General features: G+C 43.0%; 2 protein-coding genes across 2 annotated transcripts in view; one reads left to right on the top strand and one right to left on the bottom strand.

Moving 5' to 3' along the window:
- Positions 1 to 1468: 1468 nt before the first annotated feature.
- SKP2 (S-phase kinase associated protein 2) lies at positions 1469 to 14292 on the bottom strand. The gene is made up of 10 exons (XM_064176514.1): positions 14213 to 14292; positions 13090 to 13352; positions 10704 to 10815; positions 10304 to 10447; positions 9490 to 9624; positions 7811 to 7909; positions 6272 to 6399; positions 4724 to 4775; positions 3979 to 4086; positions 1469 to 3359 (listed from the first exon to the last, which is right to left on the bottom strand). Exons 1-10 carry the CDS (start codon positions 14218 to 14220, stop codon positions 3146 to 3148), a joined length of 1263 nt encoding a protein of 420 aa, XP_064032584.1. The 5' UTR covers positions 14221 to 14292; the 3' UTR covers positions 1469 to 3145.
- Positions 14293 to 14473: 181 nt separating this feature from the next.
- Positions 14474 to 18109, top strand: part of LMBRD2 (LMBR1 domain containing 2) — a 30880-nt gene continuing 27244 nt past the window's right edge. The window contains exon 1 of the mRNA XM_064140448.1: positions 14474 to 14740. The gene's annotated coding sequence lies outside the window, so the exon portion shown is untranslated. The remainder of the gene's footprint in view (positions 14741 to 18109) is intronic.

Consider the following 18109-nt stretch of genomic DNA (forward strand, 5'->3'; position numbering starts at 1 on the left):
GCAAAACTTTGTAAGTTCAGAAACTATCAGAAGAAAGCTTTCAATGTCTAAAATAATTGCAGATCTGGTCAAGATGCAAAAAGGTGAAGATGCAAAAGGCTAATCTTTCATGCCAGGTTGGCTGCAGAGAGACAGGGGTGTAACTCCCTTTTCATCTGTAACAGGTTAGGAATAGCTGATGTCACTGTCTAGTGCACTAGTCAAGGTACTGTTAAGATAGCAAACCACCCACTAATGCCATTAATTTATGACTTCACAACTGTGTTAGATCACAAGTTTATATATTTAAAGTGTCCTTGAATACCTGCATAGGCAAATTTATGGCAGAAACCAAGCCCCCTATTTATTCAGGGAGTCTTGTGTGCTGCAGTGTTTCAGTGGGGACTGATTAGGCATCACAGCAAAAAATAATTCCTTACTATAAATGCTGAAAATAAAAGGCAGTATTTTCAGGCCCTGCAACTACGAAGTATGATCTGCGTTAGTAACATTTCAGTCAGACTCTTAACGTGGCAAAGCGGAAATTTGACCAACTCGTGAGTGGCCTCTACTGGTTTTGTCTCTTTAATTGCACTTCTGTTGAAGCATTTACTGGTGAATGCTTGATTTAAATTACTAGGATGATTCAGAGATCTATAATAGATAAACAGTAAACAGCTACCTTTTTATTAAAGACTGTAGAATCCTTTATTACAAAGGACTGCAGTACAGAGAACTTAACCCAGTAGACAGTATTCTGTGACAGGACTGAGTATTGGCTTTACAGTGATTTAATCTGCCTGGACTGGCAGTGAACTGTGCATCTCTTCTACCTGCTGATTCCAATCCACGGTCTTTTCATTTAGTGCCAGTCCACACTGTGTTCTGCAAAACTAGACCTGTCATTCTTTGTTTTGGTTTTCTTTTGTGTTTTTTTTTTTTTTTTTTTTTTTTTTTAAGAAAGTGTTTATACATTGTGTAATAAAAATGTAAAACTTAAGATGCATGAAGCTCTCCTGTGTCTTGTTTCAATGTTCGGAACTATTTCATGCTCACCACCTTCTGGCTTTCCGTGTGGTGTCTATTAATAATGGTCTCTAAACCTTCTATCAAGTGCAGACTATAAATGTGGCAGTTCTTGGAACTACCAAATAGGTTGACTTGGGAAAAGTTCTGTGGTGCACCTTATCCAGAGGACTTCTATTATATCCATTAACACTTGCCATAATAACTAAGACCCACAATAGAAATGTTTGTCCTCTTCTAACAGTGAACTTTAATACTTTAAAACCCCAAGTTAATGACTATTACTATTTAATAGACTTGTACAGTCTAATAAATGCTAAACGTTTTGCTGATGAGACCATGCCCTCTAAAACACCATTGTCTAGACACGGCTTGGACAGACATCTTTTTTTTTAACCCATCACATAAAGTTAGAGGTGAGTCAGACAAACTGCTCTCCCATCCAGTCACTTTGTACAATATATTGATTCCTTAAACCTTTATTAAATGCAAGAGAAGTTCTGTGGGGTTACATTGTGCATAAAAAAAAAGAATTAACAATAGCACTGTGCTGCAAAGATTTACCATTTTGCTTAAACTAATTTAAAGTACAGGCCTAAAGCTGAAAGCTGTGAAGCAGTAGAATATGCAGTATCCCCCAACCCCCAGTCACTCCTCCATTCCAGCTTTCAAAAGCTGTATCACCCATTAACTTGTCTGTAAGGGGCACAAGCCCATGAGTGACTCGAGTGTTGCTTACACTGTTTAGTAAAAATCAAAACAACTTAAAACATATTAACAACATAATGCTGTATTTGCTATGCTATATAGGAATTAAATATGAAATTCTAGTACTCATAACAATCTTTCCACAGTAATTAATCTGTTCTGGTCTACAGAGTATTACTCCCAAACTCTTTTTCACATTGAGATGGGAAACACTATGCTTACACCACAGCTCTACATTACTGCTGTAGGCTAACCTTAAATATCCATGAATAAACAATGAATTAAAAACCTGCTTGCCTGCTGCATGTATGGGAAGAGCAGCAGCACATCCATGGTCTACACATGATCCAAGTTTTGCTCTAGGCCTTCTCAACTAGCACGTGCTGGAACCTCTTGGAGGTCCCTCGGCTAGAGGACCCTAATTACACACCCAAATCAAAGTTTTGGGTTAAGTCTGGGATTTTTCTTCAAGTTACTTAAATTTTCAGATGACTTAAAAAGCATCCCAACACTAGACAGTAGTTACAGATATAAGAAGTGAAATATTACAGCCATAAGGTATTGTAAGAGAAAACGATGTCTCTTAATAGCACCAAAGCATCTCTTCCTTTCAGCACTTCATGCTGCAGTCCCAGATCTTGGTTGTAGCTGGAGATAAAGAACCATTTGAGCCCTCCTGCTGCAAGATTTCTGCCAATTTATCAGTTGCCACTGAAGATCTTACTCCTTAAAAGAAGTTTCATCTGAGATCAAGCTCACAGAAGCTCCATTAAGGGTCTGTAATATTTAATCAGAAGAGCTAGCTCAACATGAAAAAAAAACCATAACTAGCACCTAATTTTACAGATTCTTATTCTGAGTGGGCTTTTTAGAATCTATGTTGCTGGCAACTAAGAATATTAAAAACAGATGTTACCTGTGTGGCCTGCTAAAGAAAAACTTCACTCTACCTGAAAGTAGGTTGTGGCAAAGTGGGTGCTGGTCTCTTCTCCCCAGTAAAAAGTGACGGGATGAGAGAAAATGGACTCCATTGGCACCAGGGGGGATTTTGGTTGTATATTAGAAGGAACTTCACTGGAAGAGTTAAGCAAAAGCACCTTCAGAACACCCCAGAGCAACAAAAGCTGCATTACAACCTGCAACAGTTGCTAGAGGCTGACATAATTAAACATGAATCAATCATTGTAAAGTTCCCATGTAAAAAAAAGTTCTTAAAAATTCTACAGTTGCTCACAGATCAGATTTTGTTTTCTGAAGCCTAAAAAAGTATAAAAATACTGTAAAAATATTTATGAAACTACATTAAGGTATAAAAGCAACTTAAAATGCTTTTCACACTAACAGTGCTACAAATTAGAAGTGCTCCAGCACTCTGCTTCTTAAGGAGCTTCACTATGCACAGTGTCCATCGCATCCAGTCCATTGTACACAATTATAAGCCACTAGGATTTCTCAGCGTCAGTCTGCATTTGATGCCCCAAATCTCATGGTTCTTTTTACTGCCAACAGTTGGCCTGGCAATACTAGTGAAGTGTGAACAATTGATCTTCATGTCAGGAAGAGTTTCCCTGAGGAGCTGTAGGGAGCTATCAGTCACTATTCCAAATACTTGGAGAGTCTTTAATGTTGGAATTTCACCAAGTTCTCTAGAAAAAGGAAAAAGATGAAATTAATCACAACCCTGAAGACTTTTTCTTTTCTAGTCTGTACCCAAACTAACTGCATTTCTACTAATTTTTCAGAAGGTAGCTACCTAAGCTAAGTTCCTCTTCCTACTTTTTAAAGCATGCATTTAATTGGAACTAATTCTCTGTACTGATAATTCAGGAGATCTACTGAATGAATTGCTTCCTGATATTTCTTTCATATGATATCAAAATAAAATGTTTCCTCCCCTTTAATTTTCCTGGATTTAAATATTGCCTGGACTTAAAATATTTGGAACAAATGGAAGGAATTTTTCTAAATGAAATTTCAGGATGTGACACACAGGGCACAAACCTCTACGTACTGAGCAGCAAGTTCCACAAGTACACACTGACTTGGCAGAGGGATTCTGAAATACCTGTGGTGCCAGACAGGATTTGCAAAGGTACACGCTCTAGCAGTCAGGTTATTTATTCCTAACAGCTCCTTATTCCTAATTCCTCAAGCCACTGAGTTTTAAAAAACAGTACTTGCAATTCTAAACCTAAAAGGATGCAGGTTTGAATTAATCTATCCTGCATGTGAACAGCAAACCAAAGCCACTTGGAGATGACTTACACTAAGGCAGCAGGTGATATCTGATAACATCGGCTAAGACACAGATGTTGCAGAAAGATGAGTTGATGAAAATACTGAAAGCACTCAGGTTTCAACATCACACTGTCACTGTACAAAAGAGCACAGGAAGCAGAGATTCAAGTATAAAGCAGTAGTAAACTTGGTTATTTCCAAAACTCAGGCTGAGGAATTTAATCAATGTAATTCTTTTCTACCACTTAAGTACCTTTAACTTTTGTTCACTATGTAAGTAACCCATTTCCAGTGTACTGTGGAGGAAGCATTTTGGTTTTTACTGAAGGGCAAGTGAAGCAGAAGCTTCATACACTCAGATTTCAAAGTACTTTGGTTGACTAGGTCAAAACCTAAAGATGCCTCTTTTTATTTTCCCCAGTGCTACAGCCAAGTAACAAATTTTGTATCAGAGCTGAATTAAACCATTTCTAGGATGGCAGGCTCATAAACTGGATGCATCTAAATGCTTCCTTCCACTCGTCAGTTATGATCACTTAGTAGTTAACATCCTGTATGTACATAACATTTATGTTAAGAGTGAAAAGTTAGTTACCAGTTTCAGACTGGGTCATGCCAGAGAGCAAATCTTTTGTAGGTAGAGCATAGAAAGTATTTTCTGGCTATGGTGTCCTACAGAACCATGCATTGTTGCTATGTAATTACTACACTGCAACGGAATGGGCAACCCCCTGAGTCAGAAGGATTTAAGGACTAGCTGCACACATCTTACCTTAGATCTAAATGGACAAGTAAAGGACATCTTTCCACCAGTGTTTTAACATCTGAAAAGAGGTTACACTAAGTCAGTCCATCTTTCATTAACAAGACAAATATACTTTATACTGACTACTATGTATCTCTGTTTTTATCTTCTCTGCTGGAATCCCAGAACTGAAACAATTTGTTAAGACTTGCAGCATATATATAGTCTGCTATCAAGAGACATTAACAGGGACTTTTTTTTAATTCTCAGCAAAATAGATCCATTTTGTCCAAAGAAGTGTCACTAAAAGTCAGGTGTACCAGCAACTTAGCAAATGAATAAATCAAATTCTATTGCTGTAGAAATATAACAAGACACAGGAAAGGTGAAATGTTTGAAACTGTTGAAGGCAGTGACAAAATACCAATGATTTTCCACATTTAAAGAGCATCAGGTTTTTCCAGCATCTGTCTTTACCCACAGAAAGTTCCCTTCTCACAATAGAAAGTTTATTGTTTTCCTGATTTAGAGCACAAATTCTTGAGACCATCTTTCCATTGTCTGAAGATAGTAGAGAGTCACCTATGGCTTAGGCTGCTGTTATTAAGAAGGTGCTTAGCAGCAGAGGATTTAAGCATTTCAGAATTCACGTGCAAAACCTAAAGAAAACAATACCTGAAGTGAACTATTCAAATCTTTTGCTTTGTAAGTGGATGGGAACAAGCAAAATTACTGACAGAAAGTGTGTGCAAACAAAGCAGAGCTCCACACATTGTCTGTAACAGTCAGATCAATGGAAGGTTTAAATTCTTAATTTGGAGCATGTCTGTTTCTGGGGTTTTGGCTATGATAAAAAGAAGACCGGTGTATTTCCCCACAAAGGAATGCATGCCAAGGTCTGTGTGACATATAAACAGAAAAACAGAGAGGTCACTGCCCTTGTGTCACCCACCTCCTTGTCAGCCAGTGCCCTATCATCCCATTTGCTTATCGAGAAGACTAATTTCTCTTTACCACCAACGCCATTTCATCACCCTCTATGTAGGCTGTTGTCCCCTTTGTTGTGCTCTCTCCTCTTCTCTATGCTTTCTGTCACTTTGGCAACATTACCCAAACCTTCCCCTGGAAGCTATCAAGCAGGTAGTTAATGTTGATCACTGAATTATTTGTCTTCCAAATTAATTAGTATCATCAGGACATCAAGTCAGGCTGAAACTCAAGTAGTTACCACAACTGTTCTTTTTTGGAAGATGCCTTCAGCAGCCACAATAGCAAAAGCCTTAAGAATGCTCCAAGGATAGTATCTGGATTGATAATTGACAGTGGCACAGCAGTGTATGCTGCTTCCAGGACTTAGCTCAGAAGTTTGGGGTATACCTTTCAACTGGAGGTGAAATGAACTTTCACTTCACCAATTCTACATTCAGAACACAGATCATCTCCTCTCACAGATGAACCAGAGACATGAATAAGGTTGAATGCCAGCAAGAATATCAAGTTATAAAGAGATGGAATCAGTGTTAGTGCATGATTGTTCTATACACCAATCGGGTTGTACCCGTTGCTGCTGTTTACCTGCTATTTGTAGATTCTGTCTGTATCCACTTAAATTTAACTGGGTTACTTTTGAAGTAATGTGATTGACCACTGCTTTGACATGAGTGGCTGTGAAGTCACACCAGGACAAGTTCAGCTCCTCCAACCTAAACACAAATGAACAACGCTGTTTGGAAGAATGACTGAAACAGCTTCAGTTTTGATACTATCTACTACAGTTGAAACTTTTAAGGCAAAAACTTTCGGATATAGTACTACCAGTGTAGCAGACATGAAATTCACAAATTTCACAGCAACAATACTAAGCACTGTACCAAGCCGCCCAGCAAGGCTGTGGACTCTGTCTTGGGATGTTTTCAAGATCCAAACCCAACTTGCTCTAGGCATGGAGTTTCAGCTTGAACAATTCAATACTATCTTAGGAAGTTAATGTTTTCTCTCTGGAATCTACCATGAGGACTGTCTTTTCATCTTGTTTCAGTGTTTGTGACCTGAATTTGTTACTACTGAACAGATGTTCACACCGAGGTGAAAAAAAAGTTACCTATTATTATCACGGTCAGATGATCAATTAATCATCATTACCACAGAATAGTTCATGGTTTTATACAAGCATTGCACAAGCTATGACCTTAACACTTTGATTACTCACAGCCTACAGGGCTGAGACAAAGTATTTAGTGTGCAGGTGTTGTATGCCTAACTAGAGCACAAAGAACAACTACAGCGCTTAGCCAGGGATCTCTACATAAATGAAAGAGGTTAAATTGCCACTAATATTCCTAGGATCAGGTTTGCCATCTGCTATTCACTATGCACTGCACAGACTGGCATTTTCTAAAGAGCTCACAATCCAAGTAATCAGACCAAGCAACAGAAAGCATTATCTACTTATGAGAGGCACAGAAAGATTAAGATTTTGTCTGTCCACTGACATGCAGTTTGATTAAAAATATGCTTTTGCAGAAGCAGAGATTAAGTAGATAGTCACAGGAAGTCAGCAGAAAGATCAGGATATAAATCCCAGATTGACTGGAGCTCGGGCTCAGCGACTTCCTGCCAGCAGATGGTTTAATCACTGGAGCTGTCAATCTGAACACAGTGCTTGATGAAGCACAAGGTTACTGAAGGATTATTTTACTGTAGGTGGAAAGGCACAGTATTATCTGCCATTTGAGCTGCACGCCAGCTGCAAAGGTGTACTGAGTACTTTTCAGTTTCAAAACACATACTTCTACTTTGTGAGCATCACGTACCACTTGCATTATGAAAACCAAATTTACATGAATACTAAAGTAGCATAAATAGGGTTTGTTCACCAACAAGATTTCCTCTAGGCATGACTAAGAAAACTCATGAAAACCTACAGAAGTACATCTTTGCTATTAAGGAAGAAAATAGCCTGATGGAAAGAAACTATCTGTCTATTCACCAAATAACCAATTCTTCAGCATTTAGGAACAGAAAAAGGCCATCTAAAAAAGATACTAGAGAAAAGTACAATATTAAGAAGAGACCCTTTTCCTCAGGAACAGCAAAAAAATATTTTTGTCTTACATAGAACAGCTGCTCAGCATCAACTCCAAGGCCTCTGCAGAAAACCCTGAGCACCCACAGAGATTTAGTCGCACCAAACTGGTATTCTTAGCAATGCTCCTGTAGAGGAGAAAAAAAGATATATTTAAATGATAAAATGATAAAGTTTCTATGTTGGAATACTGCTCTCATTACTAGGATGTGATTATTCTGAAGATCTACTGAGCACAGAATTATTTATCAGATATGCAGGACTGCGTCTTTGCTAAACTGACCAACCTGAGTCACTGGGGATCTCAACACTGCACTTGCTGCATCACAGAACAACTCTGAAAGGGATACTTATTTTAGCTGACGCTCCTGATGAGTCCATATTTACAAACTACTGAGTGTAAAAGGTAACAGCTTCTTTTCACTTTACTATTGTATGTCATTAAATACAACAGACGCCATGGCTTATCAAAGCATACCTCTACAAAAGACAAAGCAACCACCCCAGTGCAGACAAGCAGTCGGCACAGCAAGGAAAACTGGTATAGCCAGCATCTACACTCGTACAGAAGATAAGAAAATAACATCATTGCTGTCTAAAGTAGTACCCAGTTTTCAGATACATTTTATCTTGTATCAAAACCCAAACCATATTCATTTATTTGTACTGCTATGGGCTCTTTTTTCCCCGCTCTGGTGTGAGGAAGGCTTGGAAAGCTCAAAACCAGAAAGGACACACACAGTCTCTGCCATCTCACCTATGTTCTCTGGCACCTGCACAGTCATCTGATGTGACTGAACCAGAGTTTGACTGCACACTCATTAGCACTCTTTCCAGTTTAACCAAACAACAGTTTATTTGCTTGACAGTTTTCCAGACACTCAAAGTTCAATACAGAAATGAGAAAGTGGTGCAGAAGCACAACTAGTATCTGATGGGAGAGACACTGAAATCCCTTAAAACAGAAAAGAACCTGCATACTAAACACAGAATTTCCTTTATAGTACAGAAATAGGAAAACAAAAGTAGCTCTGCTGCACAGTGTGTCTGTGGGTACAGCCAATGGATGAAAACATCACAAAAGATAAGCAGTCTCTCCAGCCTTCTCCTACTCCTGGAAATGAAAGGAAATAAGAGCAAAAAATAGAGCCACCAAGCTATATTCCTGCTTCCTCCCTCACCTTATCTCTCAGAGGATCTGGAGGAAAGAGGGAGCTCATCTAGCCTGCCAGCAAGCTGTTAGGTGCCTAAAACTAGTCACTTCAAAAGATCACAGTATCACAGTATCACAGTATCACCAAGGTTGGAAGAGACCTCACAGATCATCAAGTCCAACCCTTTACCACAGTGCCCAAGGCTAGACCATGGCACCAAGTGCCACATCCAACCTTGCCTTGAACTGCCCCAGGGACGACGACTCCACCACCTCCCCAGGCAGCCCATTCCAGTGCCTAATGACTCTCTCAGTGAAGAACTTTCTCCTCACCTCGAGCCAAAATTTCCTCTGGCGCAGCCTGAGGCTGTGTCCTCTTGTTCTGGAGCTGGCCACCTGAGAGAAGAGCAACCTCCTCCTGGCCACAACCACCCTTCAGGTAGTTGTAGATTCCCAACAATGACCAACTTACAGCCAGATTCTTTTACCAGCCTACTGAAAATGACAGCACTTAAAAGAAGGTACTGATGGACCATCCCCAAAGGTGTCACTCACTTGATGATGTCGTCGGAAAGCACTAGTCCTTCCAAGCTGAGGTTCTGCAGCCTTTCACACCGACAAAGAATACTCTGAAGATCTTCAACAGACACTGTGCAGTTTGACAAATCCATATGTTGAATTCTGAGAGGTCTGGAAAAAAAGAGAAAGGCAAGTTACTGAAACTGCAAGAAAACCTTTTCCACAAATTCCCACATCATATATACTCCACATACACTAGAACTACGGAAAGCTTGCAGGTAGTCAATATGCTGCTGTATTTGGTTGCACATTGGACATGCTGACCAACTCACTGAGCCTACCAGCCAAAACTGCAGGACTCTTTGAGGCATTTATGGGAGCTGTCAACATAGAATCATAGAATCAACCAAGTTGGAAGAGACCTCCAGACCTCCAAGATCATCTACTTCAACCTATCACCCAGGCATATCCAGTCAACTAGACCATGGCACTAAGTGCCTCATCCAGTCTTTTTCTGAACACCTCCAGAGACAGTGATTCCACCACATAACATCCTGTTGGAGTTAAATTTTGAGCTTCCCATACAAAAATACTGCAGATGCTGTCAATTGTTGGTTCTCCAAGAGGCACTTGATACATTAAAAAATCATGTTAGCTAGGTTTTAAATAACTGCAGGTAAACATGGGCCCTCATATTTCAATATGTGCCGAACCACTGTCAGCTCTTCCACACACCCAGACAGCACAAATGCTACTGGTGCTGGACACTCTAAAACAAAAACATACAAAGAAACAAGAGAGTTATTTGAGATGTGGCTTCGGGACTCAGAACATGCAGAAAAAGCCTTACTTGGTTGTTTTGAACAAGGGGTTCCCAATGCAAGACCGTGGGCAGCGGAAAACAGTAACACCAGCAGGCAGCAACTGTCCAATCACTCCTGGTAGCAAATTTCTACCAGTCAGATCAAGAGTCTGCCAGAGAGATTCATCAAACCTAAGGCACAGAGTTAGGAAAGATCACAACTATGAATACAACCACAAAGTGTTCAGTGTCACAAAATACTGAGAGGAGGGAAAGATACTTAATAGAATTTACAAACATTAAAATATGTGAATCATGTTTTGATTACACATATAATCCATGTAACATGGAAGCTGTATTCTACATGAATAACTAAGTCAAGGATCAGATCATTTAACAGTCTACAGAAGCAAGAGTTTTCTTAGCACTAAATGATGAGAATACTTACGAAAGACGATGCCATCTCTTGCAAATCAGGGAAACTTTCAGCAAGTCACTTAGAGGCAAGTATGCAAAGATTGCCAAAAGCAATTCATCTGGAAGCACGTCCCAAGAAATACCTTCAGGAAAAAAGGCAAACATGTTCAAGTTAAAACTAATGCACTTTTACCCACTGACCAGTGAAAGTGAACTTTTTGGCTTGGCTGTTAAAAGCACCTCTAGTTTCTCACCAGGCTATGCAGTTATCAACCCCCTTTCAGCTCTTCATTTTAGGAAGATATTGCTGTCTTAATCTAGGTATGACTGTCAAATGCAAAGCTTTAGGATACATATTGAAGCTATGGAAAAAACATGTCCCTGAAAAACTAAAAACAACCTTTACTGAGTCATTCTAGAAATGAGCATCTCAGTTATTTCCTTTGTACTCTAAGGCTTGTATGGGCCTCTCTTTTTCTGCTCCTGCTGAAATGCCCGTGCTTCCTATACATGTAACGCTCCCAGAAGGGAGCCCAAGGTGAGCTATGCTTTTACATACTACACAGAAATAAGCAGGTACTTCAAATTGCTCTTTAAAACCATGCCCACTAACCACCATCACGCAAGAACTATCTGAAAGAATGTGGCAAGATCGCAGCTTCTCATGAGCACATACAGGGCTTCAGGTGTTACCATTCACATGGAAAATTTCTGGGCTCTGAAGCCAAAGAACAGCTGTCTATGACACAGCATTACATCTTATTTAAAGCAGAGCTGCCTGGGGCCTTTCCCACCTTTCAATGACAGCCTAGCCTCTCTCTCTCTCTCTCTCTCTCTCTCGAGAGAGAGAGAGAGAAAGATTTCTTTATTTCACATTTTGCTGTTGCTGCAGACTCAGAAACGAAGGCAGCATCCTGCAACCCTTTCTTCAAGTGCCCAGGTCTTCAAGTTACAGACCTTCTCTTTTCCTGCCAGTGCTTTCCTGTCCAGGAATCTTACACCCTCTGCTGCACTCTCCTTATAGCTCTCTGGCAAGATTCCTTGCTCATCTTCAACAGAAGCAGAGATGTTGCCCTTCTGGCATACCTCAGCCTGCACTGCAAATGATGGGGATCTGGACCTATTTGGTCTCAAGGACAAAGTAACTCACTTAGAGGCTGTCAGGCTCTGATCTGAATGAATTAATGTCCCAAAATCTGTGTGAGGCAGTAGCCTCGCAGCTCGGACAAGTATGTGCTTTGTGGTAAGACAAGGAACACAATGTGCCAGCTCAGGAGGGTTTGGAAGGCATCAGAGGATAGATGGCCTTGCCTCTTGCCAAGTTTGCCTGTGTTCCACTGAGATAAGGAAGTCTGCCGCATACTGAGCAAAGGGTAGTAAAATATAGGGTCTCCAAGACCTTCAACTTAATTGGTGGAAACTGTTAAGGCTGCCCTCCCCCCTTGCAGCCTGTGCACATTGGTTGGCATTGGCTTCCAGTGCTTCTCATGCATATTAGGGGATACATCAGAAGCCATAAAGCAACAACCCTTTTTGCAGGGAATAAAAAGGACTTGGACTCACTGACAGGTGTGTGTATCCACCACCAAAGACTCAAGAAATTGATCAGGCAAGAAATTGCTATTCACTTTCTCTCTCTCCCCTCTCTTCCTTCAGATACATCAACTGCCTGACTAGTTACACATGTGTATATGTATCTTGCATGTATCTACACATATGCCTCTAGTAAGGCAGTTAACAAATCTCTTTTTGTATGGACCTTGGTGTAAATCTACTTAACTTAACCCAAGTGAATCACTGAATCTGTATCATTTTGTTTTCCCTTCTCTCTCTCAGGTGAAGAATAGGGCAGATGCTTAAATGAGGGGGGAAAAAAAGGAGAGAGAAAAAATGAGCCAGACTGGGTTGCAGAATTATACTGCAGACACCAGTGCCAACTGTCCATATTCATCTGACAGCTGCAGCTGTATTTTGAGAGGATCCTGGCCCCACTTAGTATATGGTAAAATACTTCCTTGAATAGGTCCTTCAGGCAAGAGAAACATGCCTCTCAGAGCCCTGCAGGGATAAAGTACCACCCAAGACCCAAATGGCAAGAGTAAATGGACCCAGGGATGTGCAGCACACCCAGGACACAGACACAGGTGGTTGCAGGAGCCAGGAAGGAGCCAACCACGGCTTGTGTGAGCCACAGTTCTGGGGCCAGACGCATCACCTCTGTTTAAAGGCCTACATAAACCAGGACTTAACAGCTGCAGCCTGAAAGCCACCAGATCTGTAAGTGAGATTCTGCTGGTATAGAGTAGAAAAATAAACCCTAAACCCACCAGAACCCAGCAAATAAAATGCTAATAACTTATGATGTTCAGTTCACCTCAGCTGAAGGGTAAATGAAACCTGGACCATGGTGATAGTACCTGACTCTGCCTCTCGGAGCAGCCGAGGCCGGCGCACAATGACAAAATCTTTCTCCTTCTCCTTCACCTTCTGTCGTTTCTGAGGAGGACAGGACGATGACACTAGCAGGTCCTGTGGTGTGTTTTCATTGCCCAGCTTGTCCTTCTTAAGGACAGACACTCCCATGCCAGAGAGAAACTCCGAGGTCTTGCTAGAGTCCCAGTCCCAGGTGAAACTGGTTGAAACATTGCTGCTGGAGGATGGGATTTCCTGGAGATGTTTTCTGCAGACACAGTAAAACCCACAGGCTCAGAAGGTACCGCTACATGGATGCCAAACACGAGATGTGGCTTCTTGTACAAAAGCATTTCACCGTCACAAGCAGTCCACATCCCCACGCAGAGTTTTGCGTGTGCTGGCACCGAAAGCACAAATAGCGGCCACAGCGTAGCCTCGGGCTCGGTCTGGCAGATTGCATACCAGCAATCTGTCAGGGACGCAGCGCACACCACTCCCGGATGGAGCGAGGGAGCGAACGGAAGGACGGGTCCGAGAGGCCGACAGAGGCCGTGTGCCACAGACCGGCCTCTCCTGTACGACCCAGATCCCCCGCCAAAACGTTGTGACGCCAGCCCAGTGCCACCGGGGACCCGAGTCCAGCCGAGAAAGGGCGGCTGGCCGTACCCAGCCTGCTGGCGCGGAGCGGGCGGGAGGGCGGGAACGCCGGAGGCGGCGCGGGGGAGCTGCGCTGGCGGAGACCGTTGGGCGTCAGCAGCGCACCTCCGCCCGCGGGCCCGCGCCAAGGGGGCGACTTCCATCGCCGGCTGCCGCCCGCCGCGGGGCGCAAGAAGCAGTCCTGGGACCTCGGGTGCCCACGCACACTGTACCTCGCTACTGCCCGCACGCATGCATGCCAGGGACCCACGCACCTCCCCCACCCTGAACATTCCGGGCAGCTGAAGAACTCGTGGATGCCTCCCCGGGTCCACGCGCACTCCCGACTGGTGGGGGTCCCACGCACGCCCCTTCGTTCCCGGGCAGAGCGAGATCCCACGCAACACCCCCGGGCACCGCGCGGCTCCCTCCCACCCCACTAGCGCGGACCGCACTTCGGCAGCAAGCGGCCCGTCCCCGCTGCCGTACCTGTGCATGGCGGCGAGGCGGGCGCGGCAGAGGAGCTCCGAACGCCGCCGGGCAGCCACGCGCACCGCCCCGCCCAGCGCCGCCCCGCCCCGCCCCGCCCCGCCGAGCGCGCGAGGCACCGCGAGCCGACGGGAAGCTGAGCGGCGCCGCCTGCAAAGCCTGCCGGGAATCGTAGTTCGCAGGCCGCACCCCTTCCCCCACCCGCCCCCTCTGCGTGGAGGGGCCGTACCCACAGTGCCTTGCGCCCGCCACTGGGGCGGGGGCGGTGACGACATCCGCGCCGCTGGGGCTGGCGGAGGGTTGGCGAGGGTCAATGTTGGCGGCGGCTGCGGCTCCGGCTCCAGTTGGTTCGACGCGGAAGGAGCCGGGCGTGGCGGCCGCTTTTTGCGTGGCAGTGTGACCCGTCGTGTGGAGGTCGGCGTCATCGAGGATGGAGGATGGTAGAGTCCTACGAGAGACTGACTGCTAGGCAAGGGGACTCTGGCTGCGGTGAGGGAGCGGCGCGGCCCAGGGCACCGGCGGACCAGGGTACGGGCCTCGGGGCGAGTGAGCGGGCTGGGTGTGAGGGGAGTCGCCGCGGCAGCCGGGTGTACCGCATCGCCGAGTCATGGTGGGGTGTGGGTGGAGACCTGTGCAGGACGAACGAGGCGCAGCGCTGCTGGTGGAGTGGGTGCAGCTGCGTCCCTCTGACCCCTCAGGGGGCTCCCGGAGCGGCGGGAGACCCGAGTCGGAAGCGAGAGTACGCTGGGCTACCACCAGCTATTAAGTGTAGAAATGAAGTGGGCGGAGAGCAGTGTCTGGGGGCTGACCTGGTGGGACGCATGGTACCGGAAAAGTCTGTGCGTTTGTTTTTTCTGTTGTCAGCAACTGATTTTTTTTGCTTTTTTCATCACTTATAAGTATACATGTTTAAGGCGTGCACTTTAATATTTATTGAGTGCCTTTAAGCCTTGGCTGTGTGTGCCGTAAAGGCCACTGCTTTATAACAGCTCTAATGTGCAGTGCTGGTATCATAAAATCAACCAGGTTGGAAGAGACCTCCAAGATCATCCAATCCAGCCTATCAGATTTAGAAGAACAAGATCTCATTGATTGTAACCTCTTATTGGGAAAGACCTTACGTTTTGGAAACACTTTCACTGTGAAGGTCTGAAATTGAGGGACTGCCAGTCAGTCCCGGTCTTGTTCCTGACTATGCGGGTTTAAACTCAACAATCTTTTCACACTGTGTTTTAGACTTATGTCAGAGTTTGTTTCTGTGATGCAGCTCTTTATGCTTTATCTCCAAAGTATTTGTTTTAAAATTGATCAGGATGGAAAACTAATAATGAGCACCTATAACTCTGTTAGTCAGCCACGCCACTTGTAAATACTGTTTGCTGTGTAATGATAGAAGGTAGTAATGGAGTGCATGCTAAATTACTAAGTTGGATACAATGATGTGGCTGAAATTTGCATTCATGTAATCTTAGAAAAGAATTTCTGTTAACCATTTCCATTTTGAACTAGAGTCATGAAACAGTTGTACAAAGGTTAAGTGAATAATCAAGTGAAAGGGGTGATTTTATTTAGGTTTAAAATAAGCTTAGAAATATTTAATCTGTTCAACAGGCCCTTTATTTTTTATGTGTCATATTTTTCACTTTTCTCTGTTAATGCATGGGAAATTGAAAGGAGAATTTGCTAACAGGCATTAAATCAAACTATATTTTAAGAGCTCTGAATTACTAAATAGTTCAAGTTCACCCTAATGCAGTGTTAGGGTTGTAATGATGTGTCTGACTGCCTTACTGACACCTGTTCTATGTGAATGCAAATCATCTGGTGCCTCAGGTTGCAATTTCTGGTGTTTTCTAGATTCTTATTGCAATGGTACAAGTTTTGTGCCTGATTATATTTTAGTTTTTCCAAGCAAATTATTTTCTTTGGTGTGTTATTTCCAGAGCATTCCCCTAAGCCATATAAAAGCATCAGCCTCTATGGTACTTGAGTATCCTTTATTAGAGGACAAGATAGTGACATGTAAAGCAAAGAAACTTCCTGTGGTTTTATACTCATAGTCCTTGCTTGCTTGTGAGGACACAAATCTATGCTTACCTTGGTAAACCATTTGTCTTTCAGTTAGTGCTCTATGGAGGACCTAGTCTTGCACTAAACTGGGAAATGCTGCTGTTTTAAGTGCTATTATTTTTGTCTTAAGATAAGCAGACACAAAACTTTTTACCTTAAATATTGATATACAAGCAATTAAATGTTTAATCACTGTAAAATATGTTCTTCATTGCAAGATAGCTGAAATTACTAATAAAATATTTATCAGTACATAGACTGATGCTGCTTCTTAGCAATAAATTCTACTAATTCATCTCAGAGAGTATTTGTCCTAGATGGTGCAGTTAGAGGTTCTCTGTTTAGTTGTCTTAGGCCATTTATGAATGTTTTCTTTCTGTAGGTAGTTTTGTCATAGTGCTGAGAGCAAGCAGGTCTTCATCTCTCCATTACCTGCTTATAAATACTTAACTGTTTCCTGAAGCTGCGAGGGTCAGTGTGTAATAAGGAAGTGGAAAAAACCCACCAAAAACAAAAACCAAAACTACAGCCAAATTCAAAACCGAACCCAAACAACACACTAAGCAGACTTGGATATAAAAAAGTAACCTGAGGGTTTATTTTTATTGCTTCAGCTCTTGTTTTTTTTAAGGTTTCTAAAATGTGAAGTCAGCCCATATTGTTGGTTAAGGATGAAGGGAATAATGGCTTTTAATGTGGGACAGTTTTATGAGTCCAAACGGTTTAATCATGTCCATAAAGCGGAGTCTTACTTTAGTACTCTTAATAGCATAGTTCTGCAGAGTAGGGCAGACTTCAGAAAGCTAGCACAGGTGTTGTGGCATACTGTGAAATGTGCTGGAAGAAACTACAGAAACTAGCAGAATTCCAAACAGGAATCTTTCATAGTTTGCTAATTTTCTTCATAATTTCCCTTCCCCCAAGATTTAATTATGATGTTTAAAATAGGGACTAAGGCTTGGAAACTCCATCTGCTTGTTTCCTTAAGTGTTCTAACTGAAATACTGAAAATGTCTAGAAATGTAACTTCTCCAAGTTTGATGGTCTTTGTCTGAGAATACTTAGTATCATAGAATCAACCAGGTTGGAAGAAACCTCCAAAATCATCCAGTCCAACCTAGCACGCAGGCCTAGCCAATCAACTAGACCATGGCGCTAAATGCCTCATCCAGTGTTTTCTTGAACACCTCCAGGGACAGTGACTCCACCACCTCTCTGGGCAGCCCATTCCAATGGGAAATCACTCTCTCTGGGAAGAATTTCCTCCTAACATCCAGCCTATACTTTCCTTGGCACAACTTGAGAATGTGTCTGCTTGTTCTGTTGCTGGTTGTCTGGGAGAAGAGACCAACCCCCACCTGGCTACAGCCTCCCTTCAGGTAGTTGTAGACAGCAATATGGTCAGCCCTGAGCCTCCTTTTCTCCAGGCTAAACAATCCCAGCTCCCTCAGCCTCTCCTCATAGGGTTTGTGTTCCAGGCCTCTCACCAGCTTTGTTGCCGTTCTGTGGACACGTTCCAGCACCTCAACATCTCTCTTGAATTGAGGGGCATAGTACTCATGGTGTGGCCCGACCAGTGTTGAGTACAGGGGAAGAATAACCTCCCTTGTCATACTGGCCACATTGTTCCTGATGCAGGCCAGGATGCCATTGGCACTCTTAGGGAACAGCACTAACAATAAATGATACAGTATTCTCAAAATTGCTGAAATAACAAAGACAAGAAAATCAGAAGCATGGCAATGGTCTTTACTAATAATTTTTGAAGGATAGGGAAAACTACTGGTTGGCTAAATAGTCTGCTTTCTTTTGAATTTCTGAAATAAA

The sequence above is a fragment of the Pogoniulus pusillus genome, chromosome Z (assembly GCF_015220805.1).
Source record: "Pogoniulus pusillus isolate bPogPus1 chromosome Z, bPogPus1.pri, whole genome shotgun sequence".
Classification (NCBI taxonomy): Eukaryota; Metazoa; Chordata; class Aves; order Piciformes; family Lybiidae; genus Pogoniulus; species Pogoniulus pusillus.

Bases quoted from the DNA above. Each gene is read 5' to 3' on its own strand.
- SKP2 (XM_064176514.1), bottom strand. The intron at 7,910-9,489 runs GTGAGTGACACC...TCTCCTCTACAG, and splicing joins CTTTCCGACGACATCATCAA to GAGCATTGCTAAGAATACCA. The intron at 4,776-6,271 runs GTAAACAGCAGC...ACCTCTTTTCAG, and splicing joins ACAGAATCTACAAATAGCAG to ATGTTAAAACACTGGTGGAA.